Source organism: Blennius ocellaris (genome assembly GCF_963422515.1).
Source record: "Blennius ocellaris genome assembly, chromosome: 8".
NCBI lineage: Eukaryota > Metazoa > Chordata > Actinopteri > Blenniiformes > Blenniidae > Blennius > Blennius ocellaris.
Genome location: NC_137657.1, coordinates 1,535,689 through 1,553,456, shown reverse-complemented (window position 1 = coordinate 1,553,456; position 17,768 = coordinate 1,535,689). Strand labels below are relative to the sequence as shown.

Below are 17,768 nucleotides of genomic sequence, written 5' to 3'. Positions count from 1 at the left end.
AGACCTTCAGGCAGGGACAGAGACCGGTACGGGGGCAGATGCTACGGCCATAACCAATGCGAAGACAGACCTTGGGGCTGTCCTGGTGCACCGTGTGTGGACACAGTCCGAGCACGATCGTGACGAGCGGACACAGACCTCAGGAGGTGCCCCGAGCCCCGAGGTCTGACCCAGCATAGCGTCGTGCTTTCTGTCCCAACGCGGAAGTTGAGGCTGTCACATCCAGCAGCACCAACCACCGGAGTGGCTCTGATGTCAGTTCGCCGGGGAGACGTTCGCTCTCTTGGAACCAATACGGAAGTTGTGATTGTCACGTCGCCGGTGACACCGCAGCGCGAGCCAACGGGCTTTGTGCCTCCGGAGCGCGCTCTTGTGCGGGGCGACGTCACCACAGCCGGCTGGCGTTCACTCTCTAGGAACCACCACGGAAGTTGCAGGCCGAGAATGTAAACAACAACAACAACAACAACAACAACAACAACAACAGAGGATTCATAAGATCCAGAGGTCCGTTTTTAACGAAGCAGGTTTAAGGATTACCCCAGGTTAATGAACACCGAGTTGAGGGAAATGCGGGATTTTCCGTTTCACGACGGGAGGTAACTCCAACCAGAGGAAGCGGGGTAACTCAAGCCTGTTTCACGAAGCGGTGTAACGTCAACTCCCGGTCAGTTACCGGGGCAACAGACGCTCTAGAACTAACCTGGTCGGGAGCAGGTTTTTGTCAGTGAACCTGGAGTTTTGCTCTGGCTCCGCCCCCTTTCATACGGACACGGGATTTCATTTCCTCATTCAGCGGGGGAGTTTTGGTGAAACAGTTCTGCAGTGCCTTATTCCAGAGGCAAATTAGACGTCAACTTTATTCCCTCAATATGGAATGTGCTTTTGATAATGATCCGATTGATGAAGGCGCAGCATTACTTCACCCAGAATTTAATATTCGCATCATCAGACCGCGCATAGATGTACTGGCATTTGCAGACACCTTCCTTTTTGAGTGGTACCGTTTTACTGCAGAGACCATTATATACATCCACAGTTTAATCGCTCTGTACATTAGCAACATCACCAGCTGAGCCTTGCCCTGACGTCATAGCAGATATTGTGTGTTGTGCTGCGTTTCCTCGCAAATGGCAGAGCTGTCAGAGACACCATATGTCATCATCACTTCGGGGTCTGATCACCACCACCACCACCAAATAAAGACATGATGCACAATTCATTTGGTCTTTTTTATTTCCTACAAATACAAGAGCTAGTTTAGTTAATGTAGTTAGTAGTTAGCATAATTCACCTGGGACTGTACACCCACCCTTAACTTGTGCTCCAGTTGTTCAATTTACACATCTGCATTTCCTTAGCAGTTGTTTCCATCTTCTGGAGCAGGTGGAGTCTATAGATCTGTTTTACAGATAACTGGGAGGACATAAGGAGGACATTCAATTATTACAGTTGGTCAGTCCTTGCAGTGGATGTTGAGGGACCCTCCTGCTGCTGCCCAGCCAGGCCCTGTTAAAAATAATGTGTCAATACTTCAGTGTAGACAAAATATCACTCTTTATTCCACCACAATGTTTAAGAAATGTAAACAGGATGAGAACTAGCATACCTCTATAGGCCTTTGTGGATCCTCCTCTGTAAAGGCAGCAGACAGGGTTTCCTCGTACTCTTCATCCTACATGAATATGTTTCAGTATATTTAAACTACCATTTTGCAAGATCTTTGGAGTGTTGCCTACTTACAAGGTCTGTTGTGGCATGAGGGGGTCCAGCAGGCAGAGAGCACCATCACAATCTGTTGGGTGACAAAACAAAGACATGATGGGGAAATAAAGATGAACAAAAGGAGGCTTAAAGAGATATATAGGCCTCGGCATATGATATATTATGAAGGAAGTGGTATGTTGAGGGGTGAGCTCTGAAGAGGAGCTCCTCCAGGGATTCCCTCAGCCACTGGCCTCCCAACATTCTGGCTTAGGGCTCCTCTGCCTCTGTTAAAGGTGGAGGTGCTGGGCCACCACCCGTTTTACATCTGCCTTCTTTCTGTTGCCGGAGTAAAGTCTGCGTTAGTTTAGCCTTAGTTATTTGACAGCACATGATATGGGTGAGAAGACATTTATGTGTTTGAAAACAGCATTATGTTAGAATAAAACACCTCACAGTCAAATGGCCACTTGATATTTACTGTACAATGTCACACATGATGGAAATTACGTTAAGAAATGTATTGATTAACAATTAAATTAGCAGCGGTCTTACCCGATTGGACAATGTTTTTATATTTCACTTTCAGCTGCTGCCAAGAGGCTTCTCCCCCGCGGAATTGCACCCAAAAGAAATAAATTAATAAGCTACCATCAAGCAGTATTCCCTTGCAATAATGTTGTGATGACAAAGACGTTTGAACTTACGCATTCACTTGAGCAGCAATCTTCTTCCACGCCGCCTCCCTCTCTTTAGCAGCCGCTGCAACGTTGCATTTTTTTTTTAATATGTTCATATTCGCCATATGATGGGATCAATACTTCCTGATCCACTGGCGTCAAAAACTCCGCCCTCCGCGTCTCAGTTGTCATGGTGACTGGTTGAATCGGGGCTCCATTGATGCGGTCTTGTTAGAGTCGTGGTGCACGCGCTTGACTCCAGGTGAAACTACTCTGAGTTCATCAAACTGATCAAAATCCGCTGTTGTGAAACCGAAAACTCCGTGTTTTCTGTCTCAGTGTAACTCAACTCAGAGCTCGGGGTTAAGCTCAGGGCTTCTTAAACCTGCTTCGTGAAACGGACCTCAGATCTGCCGCCCCAGCTGAGATTACTGTTGTAACGTCACATATCTGCGGAGCTCTAAACCCCGCCTACTTTTTAACCTACTTTCTGCAGTGGAAACGGGCACATGCACACACACACACACACACACACACACACACACATGGTTACGTGTTTTCATCAATGATCAAATCCAGGCAACCCCATTCAATCTGCATTGAGGGACACGCATAAATCATTCACATTGGAGGCACTTTAAACAAAATCTAAAATATGCCACCAGGACTTAGTCAAAGCGGATGATGTGAAATCTAACCCTGTCGTGGCTATGCTGACAAGCTCTTTACCGTTGTGGTAAAGAGTTTGTCAGGCTGCATGATCTCTGCAGCCAACCTGGATTTCGTGGTTTTGATGCTAATACCATCAGGTGCTCTTCCAGGCCAAAGGTTGGCTGTTTGATCGACACAAGTGTTTTTAGGTGGCAGCCGTTATGATCGGCGTGTTAATGTGTGTGAATGTGATGGAGAAAACAACATCTTACTGTTTCAGTAAAAGGAACTTGCAGGTTCATGGTGTTTGGCTGATTTTCACGCAGCAGGTGTTTATTACTTCACAGCAGAGTTTTCACCAACTGATTGATGGATTGTCAAGGGGCGAAGCCCCCCCCCCCCCAATCACCACCCCCCCATCCCGGCGGGACAGAGAAGGCCCCAGCCGCCGAGCCCCGGACCATTCCACCCACCCCCCCCCTTCATCTGGGTGGAGTAGGTTAAAGTTGTTCCATGTGGGTGGAGCTGCAGGAAACCTTCTTTCTTAGTATGAGTAAAATATGAGTATTTTAGTTAGTTCACACATCTGCTCATGTTGTCCACAGAACAGAAGTATGATTCTATTTTTATGCTGGCTGAGCCGCCTGCACTCTGGATGTTGTCTCCTTGTGTTTGCAGCCTGCTGTCGTGTGCTGTCATGTTATTTTCACTGTCCATTACTTTGCTAGATTTTGAGAAAAGCTCGCCATCGCTCTGTTATTGATGTTATTCCTCAGCTTGACTTTTTAGGGATTCATTTACCCTCTGAGGAAATAAAAATGAGAGATTTGTTTAGAGAGAAGAGTCTTACACCTTTGTCGCGGCCACATTTGCTGCCGCCATGTCAGAACGTCACCATGGCAACACAGAAAACGTCTGCTGCAGCCGGCTGCCGGGGCTCGGCTTTCTGGATTGAAACAGAACAAAAACCTGTGCATGTTGTGAAGTCGACATTGTGTGTGTGTGTGTTCGTGTGTGCGTGTGTGTTTCTGATGATTTGCAGTAATGTGGTTTCTTCGTGGATCACCTTGAAGTCACCTTGCTCTGCAGCCAAGGCCAGATAGCAGTAATCTGCCCACTTTTCTCAAACCGCACACACTGGATATGCCTGTTTGTGTGTGTGTGTGTGTGTGTGTGTGCGTGTGTGTGTGTGTGTGCGTGCATGCGTGCGTGTGTGCGTGTGTCTGGATCAGCTTTATAAAAGATGGGTGATTAAAGCCTCACAGAGCCGTTAAAGTGATTTGAGATAAACTTAGATTTGTTATTACCTGGAAGCTGTTTGTCTGAATTGTTGATTCAGTGTTTGTTCACCTTAGAACAAGGCAAAAATTAAACTGCATGGGGTCCCCCACTGCACGGAGTCCCTCACTGCAGGGTCGCTGCAGAGTCCCTCACTGCACAGAGTCACTGTCAGAGTCACTGCAGAGTTCCTCACTGCATGGAGTCCCTCACCGCACGGGGTCCTTCACTGCATGGAGACCCTCACTGCACAGTCACAGCACAGAATCACTGCACAGAGTCCCTGCAGAGTCCCTCACAGCATGGAGTCCCTCACTGCACAGTCACTGTCCGAGTCACTGCACATCTCTCACAGCTGTGTTTGGTCATGGAGCAGCTTTCGTTTGCTGTTCAGCTCCTCATGGTGGAGTGTCATCCCTCCATTCACCCTTTCACCCTGTGTGCTTCTGTTTGCTCTCAGAACATGGACAAGCTGCAGCTCCCGTCGGTGACGCTCATCGTGGGCTGTGGAGTCTCGTCGCTCACTCTGCTGCTGCTCATCATCATCTACGTGTCCGTCTGGAGGTGAGACCATGAGCTGAGTCATGAAGCTCCAGCACTTGGTCCTGGTTGGGGTGGAGGGGGTGGGTGGGGGTTACCTGGTCAGTATGTGGGGAGGTTGCGGTGACCTCACACTGTCTATGTACAAACTGTAGAGAAAGACATTGATTGTATAAACAAATGTGAAACTAAACTATCCATACATTATTTTTAACTCATTGACCGATAATATATCCTGGATGTGGAGGACAGCCATAATATGGTGCGCTGCTGTCCACTGCGAGAATCAAACCGGCAAACATCAGATCCTAAGTCCACTTCTCCAACCTGTACGCCTCCACAGCTCACAAAACACACATAAATAACACATCTATCCAGGGTGTTTAATAAAAGGTGAAACCACAGAGCTGTTACAAAAGAAAGTCATTTTGAAAGACTTCTAAATTATATTGATAAAACATTCAATAAATTCACCTTCAAGATCATTTGAAGGTGTCTTTGTGGGAGGGGTTCACCACCACGATGCAACACACAGATTGGCTCCAGACTGACTGCAGATTGGCTGCAGATTAATTGCAGATTGGCTGCAGACTGACTGCAGACCGACCGCAGACTGGTTGCAGAGTGGCTGCAGACCGGCTGTAGACTGACTGCAGACCGACGGCAGATTAGCTGCAGACTGACAGCAGAATGGCTGCAGACTGACTGTAGACACACAGTTAGAGTTTTCAGTCTTTCAAAGAGAAGCTGCAGCCATGCAGGAAGCCTTGTACGTCCAAACAAATAATTGTGTGAATGACATGTTTCCAGACATCCTGAGAAATGAGGGAAGTGATGGGTCAGACTCAGTGACGGTCAGTTTCCTCTCCCTGCAGGTACATCCGCTCCGAGCGCTCCGTCATCCTCATCAACTTCTGCCTCTCCATCATCTCCTCCAACGCCTTGATCCTCATCGGACAGACGCAAACACGAAACAAAGTACAAATTCTCACTTTGCTGATTTCACGTAAAAACCTTCCTGTCGACAGGTCGGACTTCAGGTCCTGGTCAGATCCAGTCCATTCAGAATTTTGCTCCTAGTTTTATTTTGCTCTCACATATTTATTGGTTCTTACTGGCTTGTACTCAGTTTGTTTTGTCTTCGTCCTGTTGCTCCAGGTGTTATGCACCCTGATTGCGGCGTTCCTTCACTTCTTCTTCCTGTCGTCGTTCTGCTGGGTTCTGACGGAGGCGTGGCAGTCCTACATGGCGGTGACGGGCCGCCTCAGGAACCGGATCATCCGGAAGCGTTTTCTTTGCCTGGGCTGGGGTCGGTCTTCCTCTTCTTCATCGTGTGAGCAGACCACCACTGCAGCAGTAGTAACAACTCCTGGTTTCCCCGCCAGGTCTCCCGGCTCTCGTCGTGGCCATCTCGGTTGGGTTCACCAAGGCCAAAGGTTACGGAACACCCAGCTAGTAAGCATGTTCCCAGAGGCCTCGCCTCGCGTTTCACCTTCAACCTGGAACTACGTATAATGCTGGGAGACGACTCATGAGTGGAGGCTGCTGTTAGCAGCCAATTAATTTCTCTCTCTCTCTCTCTCTCTCTCTCTCTCTCTTTCCCTATCGCTCTCTCTTTCACTATTTCTCTCCCTCTCTCTCTTTTTTCTCTTTCTCGCTCTCTCTCTTTGTCTCTCTCTCTCTCTCTCTCACTCTGTCTAATCTATCATTGATCATCCTCACTCTTGTCATTCATTTGCTCCTCTACCTTTAACCTCCTCTTCTGCACGGTCTCAAATCTTCCCCACTCTCTGCTCCTCTTTCTCCTCCTCGAACCCCCTCTTCCTTCTCCTCTTCTCATCCTCCTCCACCTCCTCTGCCGCTCTTCTTCCTCCTCATGTTCCTCTTCCTCCTCTTCTGCCTTTTTCTCTTCCACTTCCTCCATCTCTCATCCTCCGCCAACTTTCCTACTCCTCTTCATCTTCCTCCTCATCTTCCTGGTCCTCTGCTTCTTGTCCTCTGTCTCCTCTTCCTCTTCCTCTTCCTCCTTGTCTTCTCCTGCGCCTCCTCCTCTCCTGTAGCTGCTGGCTCTCTCTGGAAGGAGGTCTCCTTTATGCCTTTGTGGGACCTGCAGCAGCCGTCGTCTTGGTATTGCTTGTCCTCTCTTCTCAGCTGTGTTTGTCTGTTTGCCTTCATCCTGCTGCTGTCATGTTATGAAGCTGAAGTCCATCTGTCTTTATTCACCCAACTTATTTCCATATTTCTAAACAACAAACAATCAGATCACAGTTGTATACTCCCATAAACAGTAGGTGAGATATTAAATTTGACCGTCAGTGAACTTTGTCATTAAATGAGATTTTGCTATATTTTTTAGGTCTTTTATAGTGTTGGAGTACATTTAAAAAAAGAGCATTTTAATTCCCCAAGTCTTCCATTCTATCTCTTTCTTAACCTCTTTACCTTTGCTACCTTCTCTTCCTTTGCTCAATCCAACCTTTCCTCTGCATCCTCCGTTCTCAGGCCCTGTCCACACGAGCCAAAAGGATCTTTCTAGTAAAAAAACAGGCCTTTAAGGGCGCTGTGACTCACCAAAAACAGAAATTCTGAAGTACACTCCTGCTCATAGATTTCCTTATAATTCTGAGTTGTATAGATCTGAGCTCCTGCTACAGCAGCTCCTGCAGCTTAAAAGGAGCACATTGTCCACAATGTTGATGTTATTAGTGGACATTGTGGACTGTGGGGGCAGGAGAGGGGGCCAATGGCATCATCGTTTTCCACAGATGTGGTTCTTGCTCATTCAGACCTCAAATCCGATCCGGCATTTGAGAAAGCGATGGGACCTGTGTTAAGAAAAAGATTTGATCTTTTATTTTCATGTTCATATTTTCATGAATCCCACCATGATTCATGATGAGGAACTGATGAGGAGTCAAAGGTCACAGGTGTCAGTGACCTCGCAACATTAAGTTCAGAGCAGAGGCCTCATACCGTGGTCATAAAACTAATAAAACATGATTATTTGATCCTATTTTGCTTTTACTGACTTCCTGGTTTCTAACTTCTCTATATCTGTTGCTTCTTTCTTTCTTTCACATTTTCTTTACAGTTCTAACTGCTATTTTCTGTTCTCACATGGCTTTCTTTTCTGCCTTCCTTTCTCCCACGCATGTTTTATTGGTCTTATCTGCTCTTTTTTTAAATTCTTAGCTTCTTCTTTTCCCAAGTCTGTTTTGTACTTTCATGTACTGATTGTATTGATAACTTCAGTGTTAATCTGAAAACATGATCAGAAGAAAAGCCTTGAGCTAAACGTCGAGAAATCATCAAAGGAGGAGTGTGTGTTCATGTGCTGGATCTACAAGATACAATTGGAAGAAATCGCATTTCCTTTAACAAATGCGTCCAATGATTGAACATAGTATAAATGAGTGCTTGGGATCCATTTGAAATCCTGAAATCTTCTCTCCTTGACAGTTGATTTTCACATTGTGGTTGTTAGTTGTTCCGAGCTGAAACTTACAGGAGAAGAATAAATTAGAGGATTACAAATACGTCCATTTAAACTGGCAGAAATGCTGCAAATGTTTTTTTGGTTTTTTTTGTACTTCAGGTACTAAACCTTACATTCTGTTTAAGTTCTGTAAGAAACTATTAGTCAAATGGAGCAGTTCAGGTCTCTGAAACCTTTCTGCACTATTAACCACAAATATAGACATAAAGAAGGGTGGAGGTCAGGGTAGAGGTCCAGGTGGAGGCCCAGATGGAGGTCTGGGTGGAGGTCCAGGTAGAGGTCGATGTGGAGGTACAGGTACAAGTCTAGGTAGAGGTCCAGGCGGTCTCTGTCAGTGACCAGCGCACTGTGTAAACCAGCTGTCACACATTGTGGCTTTAAGTGCTTCAGAGTGATGGAGTCGGAGGCACCAGTCTAGAAAATGATGGAGTCGGCAATAGCATCTATATTCACCAGGTGGATTCCTGAAGAGAGCACACAGACCAGCTGCTTTAATGAAAACAATGGCCAAACTTGAATTTACCAGTAACAATCCTGTTTCCTCCATCCATGGCACCTCCTCCGATGCTCAGCCTGAATCCCACTTTAATTACAGACAAGCCAGACAGGAAAGCCATTTGGAGGCGTTTCAGGCAGTTTCCCTGAAGCTCCACCTTCGTCTCGAATAAACAGCTCCATCAGATCGGCCGATGCACCACCAGTTTAGAACAATCCCCAAAGCAATAAAAGATCCACCACCTCCGCCACCACTTCTGTTTTATGGATGATTTTCTTCTTTCAGTACTCATGATAATCATAAATGGATTCAGATGTTTGAATCTTCCTGTGAATGGTTTGTCACCTTCATGCTTCATTTGATGGCTGACATTATTGCTTCACAGTGTTTGGTTTATACAGTGCAGAGCGTACAGTAAGTACAGTGTGTGTGTGCGTCCATCCTCCATCCTGGTGCTCAAAGTTGTGCTGCATGTTCTGAAGTGATCGAATGTGTTTGTTCTGAAGCGATTGAATGTGTTTGTTCTGCTTTAATTCTGTGCCTCTTCTCTCCGGCAGGTTAACATGGTTATTGGGATTCTCGTTTTTAACAAACTGGTCTCCAAAGACGGCATTACTGATATGAAACTAAAGGAGAGGGCGGGGTATGCCTTTTACCACACATCCATCTTACACCGTGACCTCTAACCAGCCTGAGGATCTCAGTTAGATGGGAGACAATGAGTCACTGCATTGGCTGTGAGACGTTTCCTCAGAACAGCCAGCAGAGACTGAACCAGTAGAAAAAGAAACGTCCTGTTTGGCTCCCAGGCATCGTGTGAAATACGAACATGCTTAATGCAACGATGTGCAAAATTCTCTCAACACTGAACGTAATGGAAACTACAGCTGAAGGTTTTGAGTCATCAAGCTCAAAGTTAATGAAGCAACTCGTCAGCTCAGCGGCAAAGCATCCTCCTCATCAGTTACCAGGAGTACTAGTTACTCTTCTGTTCACATACCTGTCATCCACCCTCCCATCACGAGAGGGAGCTGCAGATAATCAGACAGCAGCACCCCTCCTTCAATTGTACTCAAGTATAATCCCTGCAACAGTAATTGAGTAAACCCCACTGCAACCATACCCCCTGTAACAGTACTCAAGTGCTCCAGTAAACTTCTTGCAACAATACTCCAGTAAACTCCCTATAACAGTACTCAAGTACTCCAGTAATCTCCCTGAAAAAGCATTCCAGTAAACTCCCTGCAACAGCACTCCAGTAAACACCTTGTTGAAGTACTCAAGTAAACTTCCTGCAGCACTCCTCCAGTTCTCCCCCCAGTTCTAAGTTGTGAACTGGAGGCGGCTCGTTGACTGAATTCCCACCATGGAGCCGTTCAGGTCTGACATCAGGCTGCTTCATGAGACCCATTTCTCTGGAAACTGAGTCGTGGTTCCAGTTAGTGCAGTTGTTCAAGTTACTTCAGCGGTTCAAGTTACTTCAGTGGTTCAAGTTACTGTAGTGGTTCCAGTTACTGCGGCAGTTCCAGTTACTGCAGTGGTTCAAGTTACTGTAGTGGTTCCAGTTACTGCAGCGGTTGGAGTATTTGCACACCTCTGCATTGAGTTTCATTCCCTTTTACACGGTGTCCTGAAACGCTGCTCATGAGCACAAGGGAAGCTGAGATGTGAAGCAGTCTGGTTATTGGTCCTGCACAGACTCAGCCTGATGATCAACCATCTTTCTTTCTTTCTTTCTTTCTTTTGAGTTGAAACGTGTGGTGCTTTGTTTGCAGGTGTTGCTCTTGATGTGAAGTTCTGTGAATCCATCCCCCTTTTTGTTTTTATCTTTTGTTTGGTTCTTTATCATAAAGGGAAGCAGAGCTGTTGAAGTCTGGAAGTTGTGTGGCTGTAAGCTTAGTATCACATCTTTTTGGAGAGGAAGGGTTTTCCTGGAGCAGAAGTTGCAAATCATTCCTATAGATGAAAGAGAGCTGAGCTTCTGCTCTTCATAAGGAGGCTTCCTCATGTTGGACCTCAGCACCAGAAGACTTCATCGCCGTCAATCACATGAAAACACACCCAGATTTGGCTTGTTTATTCCAGGATCAACACTTCACACGTAGCAGTGCTGTTGCTTTTTTAGGTTTCATTTATTGGACATTATATATTCAGATACAAACTTCTCACTTCTCACTGAGCCCATTCGACCTGCCATCCCAGTGATGCAGAGGAATCATCAATGATTAGAAAAGGAAAGGAGAAGCTGGTTTTTATTTAAAATTACAACAAAGTCCTGAAGCAGCCGGTCATGATCCAATCTGACTCAAATTGTCCTGCTCCCCTTTACTGCGCAACTTCTTCTGTCTCCATTTGCACTGTTAGCGCTTGAAATGTTCTTTCTTTCTTTCTTTCTTTCTTTCTTTCTTTCTTTCTCTCTCTCTCTCTTCTCTTACTCTGAGAAATGTTTGCTTTCTTCTTGGATGACCTCTCTGTGTAACTGTACTTGTTTTTGCTGTCTGAATCGTGGTGTTGGACTTTGCACAGACCCCCTCTCTCTCACTCAGGGCTGCCCAATCAGGAACACTTCAGTCACAGAAGCCCCCTCCCATGTCAGCAGTGATTGGGTAAAAAGACCCGCCCATTCCACCCTCTTCCTAACGTATGGCTACCTGACCACCTCCAGACCTGTAGAAGAGTAGCTTGCTCCTCTGATTGGCTTCCAACTACTTTCTGCCTATTCACCTCACTGCCTCACTATTGACCCGGCCGTTTATCTTATGCCCTGTTATCTGGATCTAACATAACTCAGTTCTGCCTCAAGCCTGGAAATCTCTCAAACGCTTTTAGAAAAACACACTTGTTTTTTTTCCCAATAACACTTCCTCGTCGCAGCTTTGCCATATTAATAGTTTCACGTCTCTTGGTTTGTGTTTGCATGTTTTCTGGGTTAGTTTGGGTGACCATGATGGCGCTCCAGACCGAAAATGATCAATCAATCTCTCTATCGTACTCCCAAATTTAATGTCAAGATGGTTCATCTTGACATTTTCTGGTTTCTGGTTATTATTTCCAGTGGTGGATTTTGCTCTGGGCAAAGTGGGCAGCTGCCCAGGGTGCAAACTCAACAGGGGCGCACCGTGCACACTTGGATACACACTTGAAATTGTGTACACACACGTTAGCCGATCTACTAACTGGATGCCCTGAGTCTGACTGATGTGTTAAATAACAAACTATCTATGAGAAGTGTTTTTCTTCATGAATGTGGAGTTTGGGGCCTGTTAAAAGAGCTTATAAAGAAGCGTAGCTCCTCCTAAATGTGGCAGGAGAATATACCATAAACGTAAAACCTAAAAAACGTAAAAACAAGCAGCTTTCACTGGATCCATTTTCACTCAGCTGTCAATCTCCAAACACGGTCGCACATAGACAACGCCGATGATGCTCCTGTCGCATATTGTGACATGAATCTCTGTCCACCCCTCTTTAGGTGCAACTGGAGACACAGAGTTTTTCTAAATCTCCACTGTGTCCAGAGTTTTCAGGAATCATTGTCTGTGGTGACTCATAGCTGCTATACGTGCAAATACAAGGCCCAAACGCAGAGACATATCCCAGTTTTTGTAAATACCGGTTACGTGTGAACATGGACCAGCAGTGAATCAGCTCCTCAAGCAGAGCTCTCACTGTGCTGAGAGATATTCCTCAGCTGGCTCCACATTCCTTTCATCTGTGGACTTTATATTCAGATATTTTCTTCTTACGATCTATTTCTGGATCTCTTGGGTCTTTTGTCGACAGTTTTGAGTCACGATGCTCTTCTTCATAGTTTTGGCAATTTCAGATTTATTTGCAGTAAAGCTAGGATATACTTGATCACTTCTTCCAGCGTCACACTCCACAGTGTCCCTCCTCTGTGGGGCCTGATGGCAGCTCCAGCGTCGGCGTCATGTCACGTTGTACATGAGCGGCAGAACGCATGATGATGCACTTCAACTCGTTTCATTCAGGATCTTAGTAAATCAGCCGTCTTGTGCTCTGATAAGTTTTTTAGGCAATTAGCTGTGGCTTAATGTTGCTTTAAATCAGTATTTCCTGCCTGAATGATATTATTTCGCCTCAAACCATTAACTAAAATATTCTATATTTGATGGAATTTCCCACCAACATTCTTCACACGACCTTTGAACCTTCACAAGTAGTTTCGCTGTGTCCTCCCTGCTTTACCTGCTTTGTGGAGCTGAAATATTGTTGAATCAGTTGGACTGTCAGTATGAAGCCGTTAGCTCAGCTCCCAGTGGCTCTTTACAGTCGCCCAGGTTTTATTTTAGAGCTGGTGACACCAACCCGAACCTGATTTTGATTCACTGACTCATTTTTAATGACTACAGTCGCAGTGCTTCTCATTGGGGTTGTTGGAAAGGAAACCTATCAGATATACAGGAGAGTTTCTTTTTAATCCATGTGTTTTTGATAGGCCTTTCACCTGTTGGTTAGTCAGTGTGTGCAAACAGTCTAATGCACTTTCACATGGAGGTTACTTAACGTCATCCCTTCATGGCCGGGAGCTCTGACTGCACACACATCATTCATGTCATTTGGCCTCCCGTTGTTCAGTTACCTGTTTAAAGGAGAGTCCTTGAGGTTCATGGCATGTTGGTTGAGGTGAACCCCTGAACATGGACTGAGAGGGAATTTTAATGGTGTCGTATTGTGTAAAATTCAATTTCTAATGGTCTTCCAACAGTTATATGCATCCCCATACCTGGAATGATGCCCTTGAAGTGAAGAAAGTCTGTCCTCTCTCTCCCTGGCTGGTTTAAATTTTTAAAAAGTGTGTGGTTCCAACAACCAAATCAGAAATCAAACCCTATATAGCGCCATCGGTGGTGGAGCCAATCCCAGCCAATCAAGGTAGGCCCTCCCACAGCTCTGTTCTGGCACATAGCACCACGAGAGTTAGAACTTCCTGCTTTTCACAAGACGGGCATGTGTGGGCAGAGACAGTCCAGCTCACACAGATACAGCAGATTCTGAATGCAGCTCCTGTTTGGACCAACCCATGTGAAGGTGTAGAAAAGCTGCATAATACGACCCCTTTAAGTTTCAGTGAAGGTCATGGAGATCTGTGTATTGACCAGGACAGAGGAACACCAAAGGTCAGCATCATCCTTCCCCTCACAGTGCCAGCTTTAGTTCACATTGGCTACAATTATGGTACTATTATGGTAACTACTGTGTTTAACTACTGTTGTATCTCCATCTAAACCAGGAAAGATCAACACCATGTGTAAAGAGTTTACAGGGTGAGCCCATGTTCAACTTTGAATCGCATCATGATTCAGCTTCTTGTCTTCTATAACGTTATAAGAAGTAAGCAGAGCATCTGCTGGACTCCATCTTGTCCGGTAGAGGATTCAAACTTCTCTACATTGCTGGGGCCTCATTTATAAAACCTTGCATAGGATTCCTACTAGAAATGTACGTTCACCCCAAAGCAGAAAATGGCATGCGCCAAAAAAACATTCGGCTCTATAAAACCGCGTGTACGCACATCTGCACGCACTTTACTTTTATAGATCATATTTCACCTGGAAGGTTGACAGTTCGTCTCCCGCCCTCAACACGCCCACTTTCTACCATAAATGGTCAATGCAAAGTGTCTCGTCAATATGTTTGCATCTCATTCAGCCTGTTGATCGCCGGTACTTGACGCTAAATCCTGACAGAAAAGACGAGGAAAAGGAATTTTACGGAGAGAGAAAATCATGGAGGAGGTGGAGGTCAGGAGAATGATATTATTGGTGTCACAGTAGTGGAATCACTAATATAAAAGGAATGATCGGTAGCATATCGTCACCACTGGAAATAGTGAGATCAGTGACTGCAAAGGTGGAGGAGAAGAGTCTGATCTGAAGGTGGAGGTCAGAGGAGAGTGACATCATGGAGGAGAGTGACATCATGGAGGTCAGAGGAGAGTGTACAGGGACTTGTAAAAAGGCTCAGTGGATTTTGTGATTTATCCTGTCACTCGAGAGTTGGAGGTGGAGGTGGAGGGTGGTGAGGAGGTCGTTCATGAGCGCATTACCATATCGGTGTTGTAACAAAAAGTGACCGGCTGTTATCAGGATTTACAGCAATAATGCAAAAAGATACTAACATGTGTCACGTATCACATATGTATAAATATATTATAAGCAATATAAAATCTTAAAATTCTTTATTTTACATGTAACCCATTGATAAATCGTCTCAATTGCAGTTTGTTTTTTGCATGAGACTTTCCCAGAGACTCACTGTTGTTCTTACCGTATACATACAGTTTAGTATATTTGTATGTTATAGCTTTAAATCCTAATAAAAGCAGCTGGAACAGAACAGACATTCCCGACAGATAGTCAGTGTTGCTCCTGACACTGCAGCTTTATGCATGGCTGTTACTGTGCTATTTATGTGTTTACTCTGAAATTAGACTGATTTTTACACACTTTGTCACAATTGATAATTAATCAGTTCTGTCCACCGCTCTGTATCATTTGAAGATGAAAGTTTGAACATGGTGGTGCATATTCAGTAGTAATGCTCCACTAAAGAAACACATCTATACCACTGCAGCTTGGCTGTTTATGATTACGGGGGTCAATAAGTCTGATATTTGAAGATATTGAATATATGAGATACATTTGGCTTCAATTCTCCACCTCACCATCAGCGCTGCAGGTTTCCCATCTCCAAAATGTGCGTGCGCAAGGTTCAAAGTTTGCGTACCACTACACACATTCTCCTGCAAAGTTTATTTTATTAAATCACAAACTTTGCGTGGGAAGTGGCGTACACATCTTCCAGGACCCGTTTTGTGTGTACACAACCTTTATAAATGAGGCCCCTGAACTCTGTTCACGAGTCTTACTTATGAAACAGTGCAAATGTTCCCTGAACTACAAACAGGCCCGTTCTCCTGCAGAGTCGTCCCACTGTGTGGAAGCAGTCGGTCCTTCAACATCATGATTAATCACTCAGATGTTTTCAACAAGTCTTTTTGTTGTCTCAGCATTTAATTGTCTCCTTTAGAGGGCTGGATCCTGGTCCTGTCTGTTTTTCTAAAGTTGGTGTGTTCAGGGCAGTTTCCCATGTTTGATTGTGGGCAGGGTGTTTTCACTCTGTCGTTGCAGAGTGATTTCTGGATATGAACATCACCAGTTTGCATGAGTGACCTTCAGCCTCATCTCTCTGTACAGAAATATACAGTACACACTCTCGGGGGCCAGAACCGGCCCAGCAGACCATCTAATCCGGCCCGCCATGTGATTTTTGAAGTGTGAAGTATCAAAATGAAAACTGACAGAGGCTGATCTAAAAACACCAGATTGGCAAAAATGACATTCAAAACGGCCCTTGATCAGAATTTGACCCCCGACATTAATACATCTGTGGAGGTCACATAATGCAACGCCTTTCACAATAAAACAATGAGTCCAACTTGTGTGAAATGACACTTTAGACACGTAAACTCAAAACAACTTCCAGATGATGACAAATTGTTTTAGTCCTGAATACGATACCAGATAAGGTGACTGAGGGTTTTTTTTTTGCAAATATAATAATATCTGATTTCCTTTAATATGTATTTTTCAGAATAGACTGGCAAATTCTTGCAGTTACAAAATAATCAAAAGAAGGAAAGACTTTGCATTTGTCCATATCTGCAGTTTAATATGTTACGTTTGACTTGTTGGCCCTCCAGAGGTCAGATTAGGTTAGGATGCGGCCCCTCAACTAAAATGAGTTTGACACCCCTGGATTAAGGCTATTATATTATGTTGTTATTCACATTTCAAACCTCATCCCAACCTTTGTGTAGCTAGATTGGAAGTTCATGCCTCAAGCCTGGATCTTTTTCAGCCCTCTTTAGCTGGAAAGATCAGATGATTTAAGGATGAAAAGTGAAATCTAAGGTGAAATTACTCCATGGGTGGTCTCCCACTTTGGCTCGCCTTGTACTTTTCCACAGGGAGGTTTACAGGATGTGTGTCTTTACCCAGCCCGCTCTAATGGCTCTTGGGACTAAAACATAGCTGCTGAGCCCGTTGTTCTGAGCTGCTGTGAGCCTGCTGTGGATGTCCACCTTCAGGGGGACGTGACGATTCCTCCGGAAAAAACGTCTTTACACACTGCATCATTCAGACAGATAATCAGACATGGGCGGGTGTAGCTGCAGGCATCACTGTACCATGTGGTTGTTTAAAGCCAAGACAGATCACAAAGAGCATTCAGGTTTTATAAATCTGCTTTATAAAACTGAAACTCATGTTTACAAAATGTAGTGATACCAAGATTGATAAAGGCAATCAGATGATCTGAACCCATGTCAAAGACCAACAGTTCACAGTAGGATGTGTGGTGATCAGTGCTGTGAATCAAATGTTTGTTCTGCCTGCTGTGATTCATTAAGAATCATTACAATGATCAATTTGGATGATTTGATCAGTTTGCACTTTCAGATCAGTTGACATTTGATCTCATCTGTTTGTCGTTGAGCTGCGGTTGAGAACTAATGTCTGGCGCTGACTTGCTGGAGCCCCGAGGGCTGGCTGAATGCTGGGGGATAGTCTGGGTGTGGTCAGGAGCCTCTCTGTGTGGTGACGGAGCTGACTGCAACTATGCGGTGCATCATAACGTTTTTCCACGAAAGTTCAACCCACAATTAATTAAGCTAATTAATCTGTGCAGAATCTAATTAAGTGTGCAGCTCACAGGTCGGCTCACACTTTGGAGACAGGCCTTAACGCCGACTCTCCTTCCCCAAATAAAACTAGCAGGCTAATTCTCTCTGAAAATTAGCGCGACAAGAGAGGCAGGATTGAAAGCAGCACTGCAGCTTGTTTGCTTTCTAACAAGAGTGTAAATGGTTTCAGTCATCAAGCTGTGTATTTACAGGTTG

The 17,768-nt window shown here is 44.9% G+C and overlaps 1 protein-coding gene across 1 annotated transcript in view; it reads left to right on the top strand.

The window, feature by feature from the left end:
* Nucleotides 1–17,768, top strand: part of LOC308133759 (adhesion G protein-coupled receptor B1-like) — a gene marked incomplete at both ends in the record, with an annotated part of 182,655 nt that overhangs the window by 135,663 nt on the left and 29,224 nt on the right. The window contains 6 exons of the mRNA XM_080501270.1: nucleotides 4,774–4,877; nucleotides 5,729–5,831; nucleotides 6,012–6,162; nucleotides 6,239–6,308; nucleotides 6,914–6,980; nucleotides 9,403–9,488. Coding sequence (XP_080357396.1) covers nucleotides 4,774–4,877; nucleotides 5,729–5,831; nucleotides 6,012–6,162; nucleotides 6,239–6,308; nucleotides 6,914–6,980; nucleotides 9,403–9,488 — 581 coding nt within the window. The remainder of the gene's footprint in view (nucleotides 1–4,773; nucleotides 4,878–5,728; nucleotides 5,832–6,011; nucleotides 6,163–6,238; nucleotides 6,309–6,913; nucleotides 6,981–9,402; nucleotides 9,489–17,768) is intronic.